This window comes from Coenobita brevimanus, chromosome 90 (assembly GCF_032717465.1).
Source record: "Coenobita brevimanus isolate Jiangsu-jjx chromosome 90, ASM3271746v2, whole genome shotgun sequence".
Taxonomy (NCBI): domain Eukaryota; kingdom Metazoa; phylum Arthropoda; class Malacostraca; order Decapoda; family Coenobitidae; genus Coenobita; species Coenobita brevimanus.
This window is the reverse complement of record NC_137043.1, coordinates 31,912,882-31,932,578: the sequence shown is the minus strand read 5'-3', so window position 1 is coordinate 31,932,578 and position 19,697 is coordinate 31,912,882. Positions and strand designations below refer to the sequence as shown.

At 42.3% G+C, this 19,697-nt stretch overlaps 1 protein-coding gene across 1 annotated transcript; it reads left to right on the top strand.

Annotated features, from left to right (window-relative positions):
- Positions 1–11,226: 11,226 nt before the first annotated feature.
- Positions 11,227–12,704, top strand: LOC145411710 (myosin regulatory light chain 2). Its single transcript, XM_080281728.1, has one exon. It carries the CDS (start codon positions 11,332–11,334, stop codon positions 11,869–11,871), a length of 540 nt encoding a protein of 179 aa, XP_080137854.1. The 5' UTR covers positions 11,227–11,331; the 3' UTR covers positions 11,872–12,704.
- Positions 12,705–19,697: the final 6,993 nt, after the last annotated feature.

The window sequence follows — 19,697 nt, the reverse complement described above, 5'->3', positions numbered from 1 at the left end:
ACAACTACTGCTACTACTACTACTACTAACCTAGAGTCAGTTTGATTTTGCCTGACTCATTTGCGTTCCATTTTAACAGATAACTGGTTATTTAGTGGCAGAAAAAGCTAATATTACAACCACACGTCATTTCCTTAACATTTCTTCATGAGCAGCAATTGTGTAACTACCCTTCACCTTGGATATGGAGAGGTGGGATATTAAGCCATGTGAATGTAGTAGAGACACAGTGAGCATATGATCTTCCGAAGTGAGGATTAGTTTATGTACTGTACAGCGAGTAAGGCTGGATTTTTTTTTTTTTTTTTTTTTTTTTTTTTTTTTTTAGGGGGGAAAGTTGCCCATTCCAGAGAAAACTGAGCAAAGAGCTATTAACAAGACCCTTCCATCTCCAAAATGCCTAGACACATTGCATTGGTAATTGGAATTTATGCATGCAGAGAGGAATACGTAATAAGGAAGACAAGTTGCAGAGTCGAAGGTACATTTGTGCTGCGTTGTTTTGAATTTACCGCTTCGTGTTTATAGTTTTCTTTTTTTTTATAACCACTTCAGTCCGTTTGTGCATTTATGGTTTTTGTTCTTGCTATCTTCAGACGGTTTTTGGACCATAGGATAGACTCTTTTTACTGGAGGGGTTAGGTACAAGCTTCATTAACCCTTTCATTACTGTGGCTTTCTCCCGAATTGTGTACCCGTGTCTCAGAATACCGATAATGAAATGGTTAAGTACGTCACCGAACTGAAGGGGTTAATGGCACGAAGGCCTGTGTTTTGGTTAGCGTAGTAACTTTACCTTGGCGATATATTTTTCATCTTACCCTGACATTCGCTGAAACTTTACTTTGGTAAAATATTTTCCATCTTACCCTTAGGTTCGTAGCAATTTTTCCATGGCGATTTATGTTCCATCTTTTACGTTTTCTTTTGTGTTAATATGTCTCTGGTTTTTGACATGGCTTGCATCAGTAACACGAGAGAATTAATAAGATATAAAACGCAAAATAAATCGCCTGGGAGGAAATGTTGAGAAGTTTCCCAAGCCAGGTAGAAAAACTGCCCTTGGAAGGTGAAACAAACAGGTGTAGAAGGGAGACAGTTTCATTCAGTAAAGGTTTATGACATTAAACTGCCCTCCCTCCATTGCTAGTGTCATGGCTAACTGGCATTTCATACTAACAGGCAGTGTATTAGGGGAAAAAGATGCTGTATATTCTTGTGTGTTATTTGTAAATCACTTACTCCCTGCATCCTTGTGGCGTCCTTAGAGAAAGAGAGAGAGAGAGAGAGAGAGAGAATGTAAGTTTTACTACCCACCGGAGGGCACTGGAGAGGGTCGCCTTCCTGTGGTGGCACTGATATGACCAGGTGGCTCCACTGCCTAGGCACACAAACGTCCCTCAGTTCCTCCCTATCCCCCAACAGGAGAATGGTGGACTGCAGGAGGATAATTCACAGGCATCACATTCAGATGAGCCTTAGGTTGCAGCTACTACTACTACTACTCCTGCTACTACTACTGCTTCTGATAATAATAACAGCAACAACAACAATAATAATAATAATAATAATAATAATAATAATAATAATAATAATAATACCACCACTACTACTACCCAAAGATGATTGCATTAGCTCAGGTAAGATTTTTTGAACTGGAGGGGTTAACTATAGCCATCATTCACCCCATCACTGTTAGACCACTGCACTAAGTTTAATATAATCGTCTGGAGATAGCAAGAATATACCCACAAAATACGTTATTGGATTCGTCATTAGTTTGTTTTTGGTGCCAGCAGAGGAATTTGTGTGTGTGTGTGTGTGTGTGTGTGTGTGTGTGTGTGTAAGTGACTATCTGAGAGGCATACAGCAGTACAGGGACTAGAAACAAACCATGTTAAACCCCCATCAGCTCAAGAGGCCCTCCTTAAGCTGAATAAAATCGTCTGGAGATAGCAAGAACAAAATACCGTCATGGATTGAAGGAGTTAATATTGACAAACAATACAGAAAATCATAAGACAAAGATAACACGCCACATACAGACTTAAAACTGCTACGAAAGAGGTTTAGGGAGCCTGCCAGCCCTACGATAAAATGTCACTGTGCTTATGTCAATACTCTTGCCAACTTGTCCTATGTCAGTGTGGTGTGATTTAGCTTGACTCTTCCGTACGGTCCTGCAGTGGTATGATGATGGTGATGATGATAATATTAATGGTGGTGGTGGTGGTGGTGGTGGTGGTTGTAGTGGCGGTGTTTGTGGTGGTGGTTGTAGTGGCGGTGTTTGTGGTGGTGGTGTTGGTGGTGATAATGATGATGGTCGTATTACTGGTCGTAGTATTGATGATGATGATGATGACTATTGATATTAAATGATTATGATAAATACCAGGGTTTGGGTGGCAGTGGACCTCTTCCCCTCAATGACCTACAAGGGTACCGGCTGCCTGGTGCACTGGGATAAATGATTATGGTTTGTTGCTAGGCCGGTCACCTTTGTATGCAGTTTCTGTTTACACTTGAGCACTGTGATGATAATAGTAGTAGTAGTAGTAGTAGTAATAATAATAATAATAATAATAATAATAATAATGTGATAATAATAATAATAATAATAATAATAATACTTTGTAAATCGATAAAGTAAACAGTAAAACTGATTGTGTACCATGTGTACCCTTTCCCCCTTCACCTCTTCATCCTTTCCAACACATTCCTCCTCCTCATCACCTTCCTCCCCCCCACATGTCTCACTCTCCCCCTCCTGCAAGCACTCTTTCCCCCCCTCCTCCTCCGTCTCCTCCCTCTTCCATTCTTCTTCATCCTTCCTCATCATACCTTTTCTTCATTCCATTCATCTTTCCTCCCACCCGTTCATCATCATCATCATCGTCATCATCATCCTTTTCTTCATCCTTCTTTATTTCCTCTTCCCCCTCTCCCTCTACCTTTTCCCTCCTATTTCCTGTACCGCCTCCCTCCTACTTTTCCTCCCCTCACCCCTTCTTCCCTTCTTCCCTGTCTTGCTCATCTTTCCCATATCTCCCTCTCTCCATCCGCCTCTCCCTTTCCTTTTTCCCCTTTCTTCCTCCTATCTCCCCTTTCCCACTTTTCCTCCCCTTAACCCCTCTTCCCTTCATCCCTGCCCATCTCCCCTTCTTTTCTTCCCTGCCTCGCTCTCCATCATCCCCTCCCTCCCTCTCTCTCTCTCTCTCTCTCTCTCTCTCTCTCTCTCTCTCTCTCTCTCTCTCTCTCTCTCTCTCTCTCTCTCTCTCCCTCTCTCTCTCCATCCCCCCCCCTCTTCACGGTTGCCAGCTCACGTGATACACTCGGCCAATAAAAAACGGAGTACCCAGTAATCTATTATCAGGGAAGACAATAATATTCCCAGGTACGTGGTCACAACAAAGGGGTAAGTTTATCCTTGGGGTGTGAAAAATTCCTTGGATGTGGGTGATTATGGCGTTCCAGAAGAGTGCAGTTAGTGTCCTTTTACAAACAAAACAGCGTTATTAATCTGTGTGTGTGTGTGTGTGTGTGTGTGTGTGTGTGTGTGTGTGTGTGTGTGTGTGTGTGTGTGTGTGTGTGTGTGTGTGTGTGTGTGTGTGTGTGTGTGTGCAATATTTATGGACATCTGCGCATGTTGCTTTTTTTTTTTTTTGGGGGGGGGCCGTCTAATATTGCACTGTATTAATGATAAGCGTTTTAGTTATTGTTTTTGTCGTATTGCGAGTAGTGGTATTATTATTGTCAGTGTAGTGCGATTGGTGGTGGTGTGCGAAGTATTGTTGTTGCCTTATTGGGAGTAGTGGTGGTGTTTTTATTGTTTAGGGTTTTTCAATCACTACAGGTGAAAGCAGTATCTTCATAGCCGCAGGTAACATTGTCGTTCGTGTTTGCAATTTGTTTTTTATTCCTTGCAATTGCTTTTTTTTTTTTTTTCCTAGACGTACATGTATAGAGTTGGTTGGTTCTCTCTCTCTTATTCTCCTTTCATACCTTCAGAACTTTCTTCGTCTTGTTCCTTCCAGACGCAGCATATCCTCACACACTTGGTCTGCTGCACATATTCAATAGTTCCTGCAATAAATAAATAAATAACAGCATATGCAGTTTTATATATGCATGCACACATACATATATACATACATATGAGTTTATCTATATCTGGTTATTTATCTAGGTGTGTCTGTCTGCCTGTCTCTCCGTCTGTCTGTCAGTGTCCACCATCGCATGCGGTAAAGGGAGGCCTGGACATAACATCCTTGTGTTTCTCTCCTTTCTCAGCAACCTCTACCTCTCCTCCACAACCACCACCACCACCACCACCACCATCTCTCGCCACCCCGTACCCTCTTCAGCACCACAACCACACCCTCTTTCGCCACCTCATACCCTCTCCACTACCACCCTCTCTCGTCACCCCATACCATGCTTTAAAGTGCTGTTCTCCCCAGGGTGTGGCTGAAAGTATACTCCCCTTCTCCCCATGGATAGCCCGCGGGGAGGAGGTGTGAGGAAACTGAGCAGTAGCTAGAACCAGCAGAGTTTCCCTTACACTACTAAAATTGAAAAAAAAAAAAAAAAATCAGACTGGAAGAAAGTAAGTTGGAGAAAAGGCAGCCTTATAGCGGAGAAAAAAATGATATGGAAGCTGTTCATTTGTGGCCACCCCTACCGGGTTTAAGGATGCTGGCGATAGATAGATAGAAGGCTAGGTAGATAAAGAGATAGATAGTGCAGCGAGACAAAAAATCCTGCCGAGAAAACTGATCAGAAACAGAGACAATAAACAGAAACAGAAACCGTAAATAAGTAATCGTTCCATGGTAAAGAAATCAGCCGAGACAGATTTTGGAGAGAGACATATTTAGGATCGAGCTAAATAATGCGAAGAGCTGAGATACAGGGAACTGACTTTGGACATAAAAGAATCTCTAAAGGCAAACAGACAGACAGACGGTAAGATTAGTTGAAGGTAGAAAGGGGAATAAAAATGGATGGTGTTGCGAGGATGAATTAACGAGAGAGAGAGAGAGAGAGAGAGAGAGAGAGAGAGAGAGTGACGTCATAAGTGAACTATTTGTGGGTAGAGGCGCCTCTGTATTTACGTAAACAATGTGAGGTGATGGAGAGACGCGGGGAGTAGGGGAGGGGGACTAAGGGAGGGAGAAGAGTGGGGAGGGGAGTGGTGTGAGAGGAGAAGCGGGGGAAGGGAAGAGGGGGAACGATTGGGAGGGGAAGAATAGGTAGGGAAGGGGTATGAGGGAGGGGAAAAGGGGAAAGAATTGGTTGGGGAGGGAGATGAAGGAGAGGGAGGAATGCAGAGGAGGGGAGGATAGAGGAGAAACAGAATTCGTGGGTGGAAGTCTAGGGGAGGAGAGTTAGTTGGGGGTGAGGAAGGGGTGGTAAAGGGAGGGGATAGTATAAAATGGGATATGGGAGTGGGGTGAAGAAAAGAGAGGAAGGTAAAGGGGGAGAGGCTTAGGGAGAAGAGTGGTAGGGAAGTGAGGGAATGGGAGGTAAGAATGATTAATTAAAGAAGAAAGGGGAAAGGGAACTGGGAAGGAAGAAAAGGGAAAGGAATGGAGGGAAGGAATGAGAGGAAGAGGAAAGAAAGGAGACAAAGGGTAAGGAGGAGAAAGAGGAGGATGAAGATAAAAAAGTGTAAATGGGGGGTGTTGAGGGAGAGGGGAGTGGGAAAATAAAGGGAAAGGGAGGTAGTGGAGATGGAAGAAGAGAAGGAGAAAAGGAGTAGGAGTATGGGGAAGAAGGGAGAAAAAAGGAGAGAATGTTAATCTCTGTTTTTCACCTCCATAAGCACGACGTAGATTAGCCTGAGAAAAATAAAACCTAGGAGAGAGAGAGAGACTATTAATCTTTTGTTTTTTCCTCCCCCATAAACACGACATAGATACATAGATTTAGCCTGATAAGCTAAAATTAGAACCCGGAGAGAGAGAGAGAGAGAGAGAGAGAGAGAGGGGGGGGGGCTCAAGCACCATATGGGCCACACGGAAGTAGCCTAGTCTGTGTTTTGTCTGGCTTAGGTAGGGGATGAGTCATGAGTAAGGAGCGAAGAGGAGGCAAAAAGGATAGAGTGGGTGAGTAACTGAGTGAGGATGATGAGTAAATGAGGAAATTAGACGGTGAGAGGAAGAGGGAGGCGAGTGGCTGAAAGACTGAGGTGAATAACTGAATATAGGCAGTGAAAAAGTAACGGAATGGGTAATGAGTAATTGGATGAGGACGGTGAGTTAGGAAATAGGGTGGTGACGAGAAGGAGGTGAATAATTGAGTAAAGTGATGAAAAAGGAACGGAATTGGTTGTTGTGATGATGATTGAGTGAGTGGATGAGGATATTGAGATGAGTGAATGGATGAGGATAATGAGTAAGTGGATTAAGACAGTGTTGAGGAGTTGAATGAGGTGACTGAGCGAGGGTATTCAGTAGGTGAAGTTGTTGGCTAAGAATAATGGGGTTGGTAATTGAAAAAGGTTAGATTGTAACTGAAGTATAGTGTTTTAAGGACAGTGAAGTAAGTGAATTATGGGAGCAGTGGTGAATTAACTGAATAGTTACCATTATCAAAATCGTCCTAATTACTAAATCGTCCATTACTAAAGGGGTGGGTTGGGTCCAGAAACAGGAGAAAGGTGGTAGCAGTAGTTGTAACCCCAGGCTCCTCTGAACGTGAACCCAATGGACTGTCTGCCAAAGTTACCCTTCATCCGCAGTCCACCCTTTTCCTTTCGGGGGATAGGGAGGGGACTGAGGGACGTTTGTATAACCGGGCAACACCACCGCTCCTTGATATCGGTGCCACCATAAGAATGCATCTCTCTCCAGCACCCAGGAGAAAGAAAAAAATGTACATAAATAGAGAGAACTACCATCAGAGTGCCCAGAGGAAATGGTTCAAACCTTCACTCCCCCACATTCAAGCCTGCAACGCTCTCGGCTCCACCCACACTACAGGGAATCCAGATAAAAAATGTGCCTTATGTGAGACAGATTATGTCCTCGACTGCCATGTTAAAGTAGGCGAAATGTAGGCGAAACCATCCACTTTAATGTGCTCCATCCGACCAAGTCGCTCATTGCACATGTGGTGTATAGCAGTTCCGCCAACTGTAATATTAACTAGAAAACACGCAGAGATTGCATACCTCCGCGGTGCCAACAGTATGTATGATTTACTGCTGTAGTTCCTCTTTCCTACCAGACGAATACTTTTTTTTTTTTTATCGCATAGTTAATCAGTTCTACGGTCTTAATCTACTCTGTTACACAAATCAGAGAGTGCATACCTCCGCCAACACCAGAAAAAAAATTATTTCATTATCCACATCCGGATCCATCTCAAAATCAAATAATCTCTTCCTTTCTTAACAGCTTCCTGAGATATGATACCCAGCAGACAGACTGACAGGTGAATACATAACCTCCGTCCAGCTTCACTGGCGAAGGTAAAAATGGAATAGAGTCCTTGTCATGAGCATCGCTGTATATACTGATCTAATTTTCTGTATCAGTTCCTTTGCTTACCCATCTCTTCCTGTTTCATTGATGCATTCACTTCAATCAAACTATCTTTTTGTTCTTCAGTGTCTCTGCCTCCTGCCCACAAACTCACTATATACCATTTTCACCACGTTAGTCGTATCCATATTCTGTAACACCATACCACCCAACGCAGCCTTTTCTCCACCACTGTCAATAAATTCCACTACCCCACATCTTTCATGGGTCTCTCGGGGCTTTCTGTGTATATGTCCTCGGCACGTAACACACCCCACGTATATTTGACAACCGGTCCCATTTTAAATTATTTTACCACCACGGCAGCCGTAACATCGGTAACTGCAAACCAACCAGCCTGATAGCAGTAGTCTTCGAATCCTTGTGTGGTCCCCATCCCCCTAAAGGAGAGTGGTGGGCTGCAGGAAACAGACAATAGTACACCAGGTTCATGTTCAAATGAGCTTGGAGATGCAGCTACTACTGCTACTACAAACTCACCAACTTCCACCACCACCACCACCATTACTACTACTACTACTACCACCACTACCACTACTTCTACTACTACTACTACTTATTCGTTATTTCTGCCATTTCATCATTATTGAATGCCTACGAGTATGAAATAAACAATTCTGCTTCTTTAATCATGTCCATTTATCAGTTTCCCAGAGACAATTGTAATTTCTTTTTTCATCAGTGAACACATTCGTTTTTTCTGCGTCATATTTACTCACTCTTTCACCCACATACATTTGAACATTTCCGCACTGCTCTTCAAAACAGTTCCGGTAAAAAAAAAAAGAAAAAAAAAAAGCTGCGTCCTTTTCCCCCCAAAAGGCCTAATAGTCCGTTCTCTCTCTCTCTCTCTCTCTCTCTCTCTCTCTCTCTCTCTCTCTCTCTCTCTCTCTCTCTCTCTCTCTCTCTCTCTCTCTCTCTCCTGAAGTAAAAGGTACTTATGCAAAACATTCGTTCGTGTCACACATCTTTTAGCCGACAGTCCATAGCTTACCAATAGACCTGTTTTTTTTTTTGTTTTTTTTCATGTTTAAAATAAGCCACTATAGTATGTCCATTTTAACTTGGCCTATGGTTGCCAGCTATCTAGAGTGCTGAAGAGGAGATTATCACTAGAAGATAGTGCTAGTCGCGAAGAAGTGCTACAGAAAAGAATTGAGTCGTGTCTCTCATTGAGCTACTAAATATAACCTGCGGAAGGAGAATAATCTGCGCCAAGTTAAGGTGGAAGGACTATATATATTGGACAACTTTCCTTCCCGACACCCACTTTTCTGCCGACATCCTCTTGGCGCATCAAAACTTATAATATGTAGATGATCCATTGCGACACGTGGAAAGGCTGGGTGGGAGAGAGGTAGGGTAGAGCTGGATCTCTCTCTCTCTCTCTCTCTCTCTCTCTCTCTCTCTCTCTCTCTCTCTCTCTCACACACACACACACACACACACACACACACACACACACACACACACACACACACACACACACACACACACACACACACACACACACACACACACACACACACAGCCTTTCCAATTTTAAAACTCCCAAGGAAAACAAGCCAACAAACAGAAATATACATGAGTTTAAAGATTTAGGCACATAGCATATTTACTCTTTACTTATCAATTAGATTTTTGTCCGAAAGATTTTGAAATGGAAATAGAGATTAGTGAAAAGTGAAAAGGTTTGTGGCGAGGGATGGTGGTAGTGTTAATAGTGGTAGTTGTGGTAGGGGATGGTAGTAGTGTGGTTGATGGTGGTGGTTGTGCTAGTGATGGTGATAGTTGTGGTAGGGGATGGTGGTAATGTGGTTGATGGTGGTGGTTGTGCTAGTGATGGTGGTGGTTATGACAGGTGATGGTGGTAGTTGTGGTTGGGGGGGATGATAGTTGTTGTTGTTGTTGTTGTTGTTGCTCCAGGCTCATCTGAAACGTGAACCTAGTTGACTGCAGGCTTAAGTTGCCCTTCCGCAGTCCACCATCCTCCTTTCGGCGGGATGGGGGAGGAGGGCGTTGGGGGGACTTTTTGTATAACTAGCCATTGGACATGCCCGGTTATATCAGTGCCACCACGAGAAGGCGTCCCTCTCCATCACCACCCCATCGCAGTGAAAGGACCAGATTATTTATAAAGAGTTTGGCCATACGGTTGCTAAGGTGGTGACAGTCTCCGTAAACCACTTCAGATCGAGTTTTTTTTTTTTTTATTCTGGCTGACGACTGACTTTTTTTTTGCTCAGCTTCTGAAGGATGTCGTCGGGCTGAAAGGGTTAAAAATAGTTGTGGCAGATGTTGGTTGCTAGGTGTGGTGGTTGGGGTGCGGTAATGTTGGTAAGATTATGGTTGCTGAGAGAGAGAGAGAGAGAGAGAGAGAAAGAGAGAGAGAGAGACGTAGGTGCACATACCGACAGACAAATATACAGGAAAGACAGACAGATGGTGGAAGAGTGTGTGTGTGTGTGTGTGTGTGTGTGTGTGTGTGTGTGTAATGGGAGTGAGGGTGGCGTGTGTGTGGGTGTTAGGGAGGGCAAAAGAAGTAGGGAGGAGGGAGGGAGTAGGAGAGGGGGATGGAGGAGGGTATGGGAAAGGGGGAGGAGGAAGGGGAGAGAGTGGGGGTGGAAAGGAGGGTGATTTGGCACGTTTGGCATAAGGTGATTGAGGGAAGGGAGAGTGAGGGAGGGAGGAAAGATGGAAGAAAGGAGAGGGAGAGGAAGGGAGGGAGGAAAGAAAGTAGGAAGTTATGCTGAAAACGTAAACAGAAAGGGGAAGGAGAGGGAAGGAAGGAAAGGGGATGGGCAGGAAAGAAGGGGGAGAGGGGGGATAAAAGGATTTACGAGGGGAAGGAGGAATGAGGAAAAGAAGACAAGGAAGAAGGTAGGGAAGGAGAGGGGAGAAATAAAAGGCGTGGGATAAGAGAGACAGGGAAGGAGTGAGGGAGATGAAACGGAGTGGGATGAGAAGAGAGGGAAGGGAGTAAGATAGAAGAGAAATTAAAATCATGAGAGGAGGAAGGTGAAAGAGGGAAGAGGAAAGTGAGACAGAATGAAAGAAGAGGAGAAAGGAAGGAAAGGAGAAATGAAAGATGAAGGAACAAATATTCAAAAAATGAGTGATAAGGAAAGTGGGGAAGTGAAGGAAGGTGGGAAGAAAGGAGAAATGAAGGAATGAAAAATGATGGAGGGACAGGAAAGGGGGAAGAAAAATAAAGTGAAAAGTAAAAACAGAAAAAGGATAGAAGGGGATTGGGGAAAAAGTAAGCAGGATGGAAAGATGGAAGGCAGGAAGGAAGAAAATGAGGGAATGAAAAAGAGTAGAAAGAAGGTGTATGAGAAGAAACGATGGCGAAAAAGAGGAAAGAGGAGGAAAAAGGAAAAATGTGGGAAAGAAAGGTTCACAGAGGAAAACATTGAGTGAAACCGAGGAGGGAGAGAGGAATGCAAATCAAAGGTAGAAAAGTCAGAGGTGTGCGGTTGTTGAGAGAGAGAGAGAGAGGTCAGAGGTGTGCGGTTGAGAGAGAGAGAGAGAGAGAAAGAGGGTGAGGGGGTAGATGGGAGGGTAGAGAGAGGTAGAGGTATGAACGAGAGGGCACGCCGACCCCCATCCTAATATAGCCGCCATATTAATAATGCCCCCTTCCTCGCGGGTTGCCGGCTAGCAGAGGGTATAAATCCGGGTCGCGCTCTCGCCTCGCGCTGTCTCACCCAACCCGTCCCTCTCCCCTGCACGCAAAAGCCCGTCCGTCGCCAGCGCACGCAAAAAGTCCACCAAAACCACCACCATGTCACGCAAATCCGGATCCCGTTCTTCCTCCAGGCGTTCAAAGAGGTCCGGAGGAGGAAGTAATGTCTTCGATATGTTCACACAGCGTCAGGTGGCGGAGTTCAAGGAGGGTTTCCAGCTGATGGACCGCGATAAGGACGGAGTGATCGGCAAGACTGACCTCCGCTCCACCTTCGACGAAATCGGCCGTATCGCGACGGATCAGGAGCTGGATGATATGCTCGCCGACGCCCCCGCCCCTATCAACTTCACGATGCTTCTGAACATGTTTGCCGAGCGACAGACGGGCGAATCGGACGACGACGACGTGGTGGCGAAGGCTTTCTTGGCATTCGCGGACGAGGAGGGGCTCATAGACTGCGACACCTTCCGCCACGCCCTCATGACGTGGGGTGACAAGTTTTCATCCCAGGAGGCGGACGATGCGCTGGATCAGATGGACGTGGACGATAACGGCAAGATCGACGTGCACGGAATCATCGCCATGCTCACGGCCGGCGGTGGTGACGATCAGGGCCCTGGTGAAGACGCGGCCTAAGAAGTCTGGCGAGACGAGAAGAGGCACCACCACCACCGCTACTAGTGCTCATTTTCTCCATCTCTACTTTTTTCTAAGTCCCTCCAAGTTTTGCTCTATACCTTTTTCCATTTTCTTCTCTTTTCTTCAGTTCCACCATTCTTTCAACCCATTTTCTGCTGCCATTGTCTCTAGTCCTTCGTTTTCTTGCTAATTTTCTTCAAATTTTTTCTCAAGTGTTCCCCATTTGCCACCGGCACTCCCCATTTTCTCTACTCTCTAATGAATATTTCTGCTTTTGCCCTGTGTATGACTTCTGTCTGTCTGTCTCTTTAATCATCACTCTATAATCCAAGAATCTATCTATCTGTAAATGGCCTATCTATCAGCCTATCCTCTCATCTACTCTCCCTTTCCTTACCCAAACAGCTCAGAAACCAGTCGAAATATATATATAAAAAAAGACATGCATTTTTTTATTTCACTGCCAAGAATTGCTTCAGTTATGCAGGATGATGATATTTACAGTGCTGTGACGCAGAACTCAATAACAAAATCCACAGAAAAACAAAAGAACAACAGTGCCTTACTTGAGGATCTGTGTACAACCAAGAGGAAGAAGTCGAAGAAGAGAGAAAAGTTGAGTTACGAAGAGATATTAAAAAAGGAAGAGAGAAACGGAAAAAGAGAGACAGAGAGAACGACAAGACCCTATGCCAAGGAAAAAATATATATGAATATTCATATAAAAAATAGACGGCCGGAGTATATATATTTTTTGTTTCATAGTGGTTCTTGAAATGTTGTTGTCTGTGAACGATATCAAAATAATAAAATAATTGCACGGAAATATTTTTGGAAATCTCATTTAATCACTTATGTAGCTGTTAACCCCTTTACTATGAGAGGTCTTTCTTGAGCTAAAATAATCAGATCGTCTGGTGGCAGCAAAAAGGAAATAAGTTGATGGAGGTTCTTTTCTGTTTCCCCCGTTGTCGCAGAGAGGGTCCTGAAGCAGAACCGAAATCCTCCGTAGGTATAGCCAGAATAAAGATAAAATGGCGTCATCGTACTGAAGGGGTTAAATGTGAGTGCCTCTGTGTATACAAGGAAGCTTCTCAAGTTATGTTTCAGTGATGTCAGGCAAGCGTATGTGATGTCGGATTAGACGATTCAGGAGTATATGACCAGTTTGTTGGATATCTAAATGGCCATTCCTCCTTTTTAATATTTTTTTTTTTAAATTCCAGAAGAGACATCACTTGGCCAAATTGTGACATCGACTAGATCGAGTTGGCATGCGATGGCAACATGGCCTTCACTGCGATGACGCCTTGGTTTTAATTTATTTTTAATGGTACCATTCGAGTGTACTGAGCTTGGAAAGTCCCATAATGAAAGGGTTAGAAATGTCTCCACAAACTCTTTCAGTGCAAACAGTCTGTCATTTTAGGTGTAAAAAATTGTTTGGTTGGGCAGAATATACATATAATTACGTCCTCATCTGAAGGGATTTATGACACTGACGTATCACTTCATGAGGCCAATTAATCTTACGTCTTTTGTATTATCCTGTCCAACGGCAGTCATGTTTATACTGCTTCGAGAAATTGTTGGACCCTGAAAGGTTAGAACTTCAGTTAACCCCATCAGTAGAGAGGCGTTTCTTAAGCTGAATAAAATGGTTTGGAGGGAGAAAATGTACCAAAACGTCATCGTAGTGAAGGGGTTCTTATGACTCATTAATAAAGTCACTCAGGCAGCTGTCAGGAGTAATTACACCTAAATAAGTTTATTCTTGGTGCTACCAGATGATTGTATTCAGCTGCGAACAGACTTTCGTATTGAAGTTCAGGTCATATTTAACCCACTCCAGTTTGGAAATGTCTCTTTTTAACTGAATCAAATGGTGCAGAGAAAACAGGAAAAAGGCAAAAATAAGAGGATAGCTTCTTCCCCCACCCTCAGAACGACATCAATCTCTGAAGTCTGTTTGGAAGCCAGTGTTGAATGGCGCCGCGGTATTTTACTCCTTTATTTATTTATATTTAATGATGTAAAAGTGTTTCTGCTATAAAAAAAAAAAAAAATCATTCCAAAGTACTCGTATAATTGACGTTTTAATCTGTACCTCCCAGAAGAGTAGGTAGTAAGGGAATTATATGAAGTGGTTAAGAGGGAGGGGAACTTGTAGGGGTGGTAGTTGTGGTTTTGTGGTAGCTGTGGTGGTTGTGGTGTTTCTGATGGTGGTAATGATTGTACTGATGGACGTTGTGGTTGTGGTGGTTTTAGTGATATTTGTGGTTGTGGAGTTTATGATGGTAATTGTGGTTGTGGTGATTGCAATGGTGGTAGTTGTTGTGATGGTTTAGTGTTTGTAGTTGTGGTGGTAGTTCTGGAGGTGGTAGTTGCTACTGTGGTACTTGTAGTGATGGTATCTTTAGTTATATTTTGGGTGGTGGTAGGTGTGGTTTTAGTGCTTGTTGTAGTGATTGAAGATGTGATTGTGGTAGTTGCGAACGTTTATAGGTGTTGTGGTTGGTGGTGGTAGTTATCGTAGTGGTGATATTTGTTGCAGCGGTGGAAGTAGAAGTCATGGCAGGTACAACTGTGATACCTGTAGTAGTAGTAGTAGTAGTTGTTGTTGTTGTTGTGGAAGTCGAGAATGAGATCTGCGATGGTTATAAATCGTTGTTCTGGTAGATGTAGTGGTAGTTGTAGCCCTTGTAGCAAATCTAATCATAGTTGCTGTCTTAGTGATAGTGGTAGTTATAGGACTGGTAGTAGTGGTAGTATGGAAATTGATAGTGATGATTATAGAGTTGTGGTTGTGATAGTTATAATGAAAATGATTATTATAACCAAAGTAGTTGCAGTAGTGGTTGTTACTGGTAAAGATAATTAGTAGTAGCAGTCGTTATGGTAGTTATAGTTGCAGTACTAGTTGTAGGAATGACATTGGTAATAGTAGTAGTTATGGGTGTGGTAGTGGTAGTTGTGTTAGTGGGCTAATAGCAGTAGTTACAGTCTAGTAGTACTGGTTGTGTTAGGAGCGGTTGAAGTTGTGGTAGTAGTTGTAGTTGCAGAAAAAGACAAGTGGTAGTTACTGTAGTTGTCGTAGTGGTAGTTACTGTAGTTGTCGTAGTGGTAGTTACTGTAGTTGTCGTAGTGGTAGTTACTGTAGTTGTCGTAGTGGTAGTTGCTGTAGTTGTCGTTATTGTAGTTGCTGTAGTTCCAGTAGTGGTATATACTGTATAGGAAGTTGCAGCAGTGACAGTTGTGGTAGTTAAAATAATGGTACAGTACGGTAGCTATAGTAGTAAGAATAATGGTAGTTATAGTAGTAATACAGTAATAGTCGTAGTGTAGTAGTAGTAGTAGTAGTAGTAGTAGTGGTAGTAGTAGTAGTAGTAGTAGTAGTAGGTGGTGGTGGTGGTGGTGGTCAGGTGGTTAGAGATGTGTTCTGTCTAAAAGGACGTGAGTTCGATCCCAGGCTGAGGTAAGGAAGAGACCAGAATGAGACAACCCTACCATGTATTCAGTTTGGACGGTGGGTATTAGCGCCGAAGTTGTGACTTGCGAGGGTATGTGGCATATAGTAGGACTGCTGGACCTAAGAGAAGTGACTATTGAATCTATGCCCTAAGCTGGACACAAGAAATAGTAGTAGTTCTTTTAGCAGTTGTAGAATTGATAGTTACTGCAATATTAATAGTGATATTTGCAATAGTTATAATATTAAATGCTGTAGTCGTGGTAATAGTAGTAGTAGCAGTTATAGGAATGATGGTAGTGGTGGTGATTGTGGTGGTGGTGATGGTGGTAGGCAATGGTAGTGATGGTGGTTAGAGTAGTGATGGTGGTAGTAATAGTAGTGGTAACATGGGAGGATGACACTGTGAGATATATATTGCCTGTCATTAATTAAAACACTATAGACTTAGGCCTCCATGTCAAACCATTTACACATTCACTATATCACTCGGGTTATAAATTACTTGTTGTATGCATTGTTCTCGATGTAAATCACTGAATGCACGTGACTGTCGATCTGTCTATCTGTCTGATTATCTGTTTCTGACTGTATCTGTGTCTATCCAATTAACTACATTTTGTTGCAACAAAGTCTGTATATTTCTGTTTCCACGAACGAATCTTCATTATATGTGTATCCAAGCATTTTCTGATCTAAATAACGCATATATATATATATATATATATATATATATATATATATATATATATATATATATATATATATATATATAATATGACGTTACTTTGGGTATAAACTGGATATAAAGCACTGTTTTTACATTTCTCTTGGTGTTGGTTTCAGTATAAATCGGTTTGTAAAGAGTTCATTGCATATAAATAATTCTATACGCATTCTTAGAAAACTGTGTTTATATATTTCTGTGTGTATGAGTATGCATTTCCGTTCAGTATACAAATAAATACCAGTATTTTGGTATCTGCAGTACTATGGAGATGCATACGTAACGGACGTCAGTACACACAATAAATAGATAGGTAGGTAGATAGATACAGGTAGAAACCATGACTGATTGTTTGATTAATTATTTGGTAGACATGGGTAAATAGATACAGATGGTGATAGACTGGTTCAGAGACTGGTAGGTAGATAGATATGAATAGATCAATTTAAACAAAATAATATTAGTGGGCAGGCCATGTTATAGTTCCCGGCTTCACTCGTACCATGGGAAAAGGACGATTAAAATTCATGTAGGTAGATGGATGGATAGATAGATAGATAGACGTAAACATGCAGATAGATTAATAAACAGAATAGATAGATAGTACCAACAAATACAAACACATACATGGAAAGACAAACACATAGATACATACAGAGATGGATAGATAGATAAATAAATAGATACAGATTAGGTAAATGAAAAAATCCCAGACTTCTTTTTAAATAATTCCAATCCTAGTATGGAGAGGCCAATTAAAATACATGTAATTACGATACGCTTTTACGATAGCACCTCTAGCGCATTTACTACTTTTTCGGGCGCTGGAGAGGGTCGCCTTCTCGCGGTGGCACCGATATAACCGGTCGGCTCCACTGCCCGGTCATACAAACGTCCCTCGGCTCCCTCCCTATCCCCCGAGAGGAAGATGGTGGGCTGGGGAAGAAGGATAGCTTTGGTCTGCAGTCCACCGGGTTCACGTTCAGCTCAGACTGAGATTGCAGCTACTACCGCCACTACTACCGCTGCTACTACTACTGTGGCTACCGAGCAGTTTATTAATAGTAGTAGTAGTAAGTAGTAGTAGACAGGTTGTTCAGTGGCAGGTATAGACATCTTTCCTAAATTGATCTAACCATCCTGAGATACCAGGAATAAGATGGAAAAAGACTCGCATATGTTTGAAGTGGTTAATCAGATAAATAATTTACCACGATTCTGGAATAGCGTTTTAGTTTTTGGCATATTTTTTCTAAATTTACAGGAAAATTCACATACACATTGCTTCCAGGAATTGGCGGATAAGAGTTTCAAAATATGTTGTTTTAGTGTGGTGTTGGCAGCCATGTGGTGTATGTGAGATGTTAGTATTCGTCTTGTCATCGCCTCATTAGACGTGAACCCGGTGGACTGCAGGCTGAAGTTGCTCCTCTCCTTTAGAACTAGATGTGCGAGCTTCAGGGTCCGTCAGCTAATGCCCTTGGTGTGGTGTGGTGTGGTAGTATGATTTTCTGTGATGTAGTGTGGTTTCGTAAGTGACTAAAGTCTACGGGAGTTACACACCTCACGTCCGAAAATCGTTAGTGAGAGAGAGACGATCAGAACAGCTCTTAGAGATAGCCCCGCAACTTTAAAAAAAAAAGTCATCGAAGTGAAAAGGTCACGGACGAAGAGATAAATACGAGATGAAAAGTTTTTGTGCTGTATCAATCCCAGTCTGTCATTAGGAAAGTAAAATGGTCTTAAAGTAACAATAATTAGCTGAAATAATTATAAAAGATGTAATTGCAGCGAGAGGGTTAATTGGGAAGACATCAATACGTGAGGCAAAGCTCCTGTGTCGGTATAAATCATTAGCAAGGCTGTCATTAAGAAGGTTCAATTAAGACACCTGCGAGTTCTTCATAACACCTCTAATTACGATACTCCTACCTGTAGTGACGATAAATACGGTAGCCCCGGTATGTGATGAGTGGCTTTACTAATTCGAGTTGTGATGCATCCACATTCTGTAAGGAATTGCGTAACTTTATATTACCCTTAAATACCCTGCCCTTATTACACCCCTAAAAACTATTCTTAATTACGATACTATAATTATAATACTTCTAGTTACCATGCTATTGATTACGATACACTAATTATTATACCTCTAATTACGATAGGTGGTTACTATATACCAATTATAATACTCCTAATTACGACGCTGTTAATTACGATATCCCAGTTGTAATACTCCTAATTACGATGCTAATTACGATAATGCCCCTAATTACGATGCTCTTAATTATGGTACCCACAATTATTATACCCCTTATTACCATTGTTAATTACGGTACCCTAATTATAATACCCCTAATTACTATGCCCTTAATTACGATACACCCTATTACCATATTCTTAACTGCAACCACCTAACAATTTCATTCAACTTAGGAGAGACTTTGATATAGAAAGGTTAAATAGAGATGTATTTTTTATATTATATTATCTGTCACTCCATCCATCCATCTGTCCATCTAGCTATCTATCTGCCTGTCTATCTATCGGTCTATCTTTCTATATCTGTGTCTGTCTGTCAATCTGTCTGTCACTCTATCTCTTTATCTGTCTGTCTGTCTGTTTATCTGTCTGGCCTTTGGGAAACACCGTAATCTGAAGGTAACGCGAATAAAGCAAAATATATCGTCATTGCATTGTATGGGTTAATTACTATCGCCCTAATTATGATATCATTAACTACAATAGCACTCCCAGACCTTGCGATTAGAGGGTGCTGCCGCTACTCTAATCATCTGTAATTGCACCTTCACGCTCTCTGTCTTCATTGACAGGGTGTAATCACTCCAGGTACGAAGAAAATTACATACAGGTGTAGGGCGTGGTAATTATGGGAAGTACTTGTAATGAGAGAGAGAGAGAGAGAGAGAGAGAGAGAGAGAGAGAAAATACCCCTTCAGCAAGAGGACCAACTTACTATATTTTTTTCAGACTGACGACAAACAATCATATGTTCCTGAACTCGACAATTTTCTTCATCTGAGGGGAAATCTGTGAAGGCGAAAGAATTAGAAAGAGGCCGTGTTAAGGAAAATAAAAGGAAGAGTACAGTGAGTGTGAAGTTCGTGGAAGGAAGTATTAACACATAAGTGGACGTAATTGAATGAAGAGGGAAGGGGTAGGTAGTACGTGTGTGTGTATGTGTGTGTGTGTGTGTGTGTGTGTGTGTGTGTGTGTGTGTGTGTGTGTGTGTGTGTGTGTGAGAAAGAGAGAGAGAGAGAGAGAGAGAGTCAATATAATGTTAGGTATGTAATATTTTTAAACCTACGTGTTTTGTTATGTGCATGTTTTTTCTTTACTGTTATTATATGTATTGGTTGTGTGTGTGTGTGTGTGTGTGTGTGTGTGTGTGTGTGTGTGTGTGCTGTTTATCGTGTACTCTTAATAATTTCGGTTTGGTACCTTTTATGTATCTGTCTGTCTGTCTGTCTGTCTGTCTGTCTGTCTCTCTCTCTCTCTCTCTCTCTCTCTCTCTCTCTCTCTCTCTCTCTCTCTCTCTCTCTCTAATTGATAAAAACCATGTGAAAGTTTACGAAGATAAGCTTTTGTATTCCTTCTTTCCTTTCT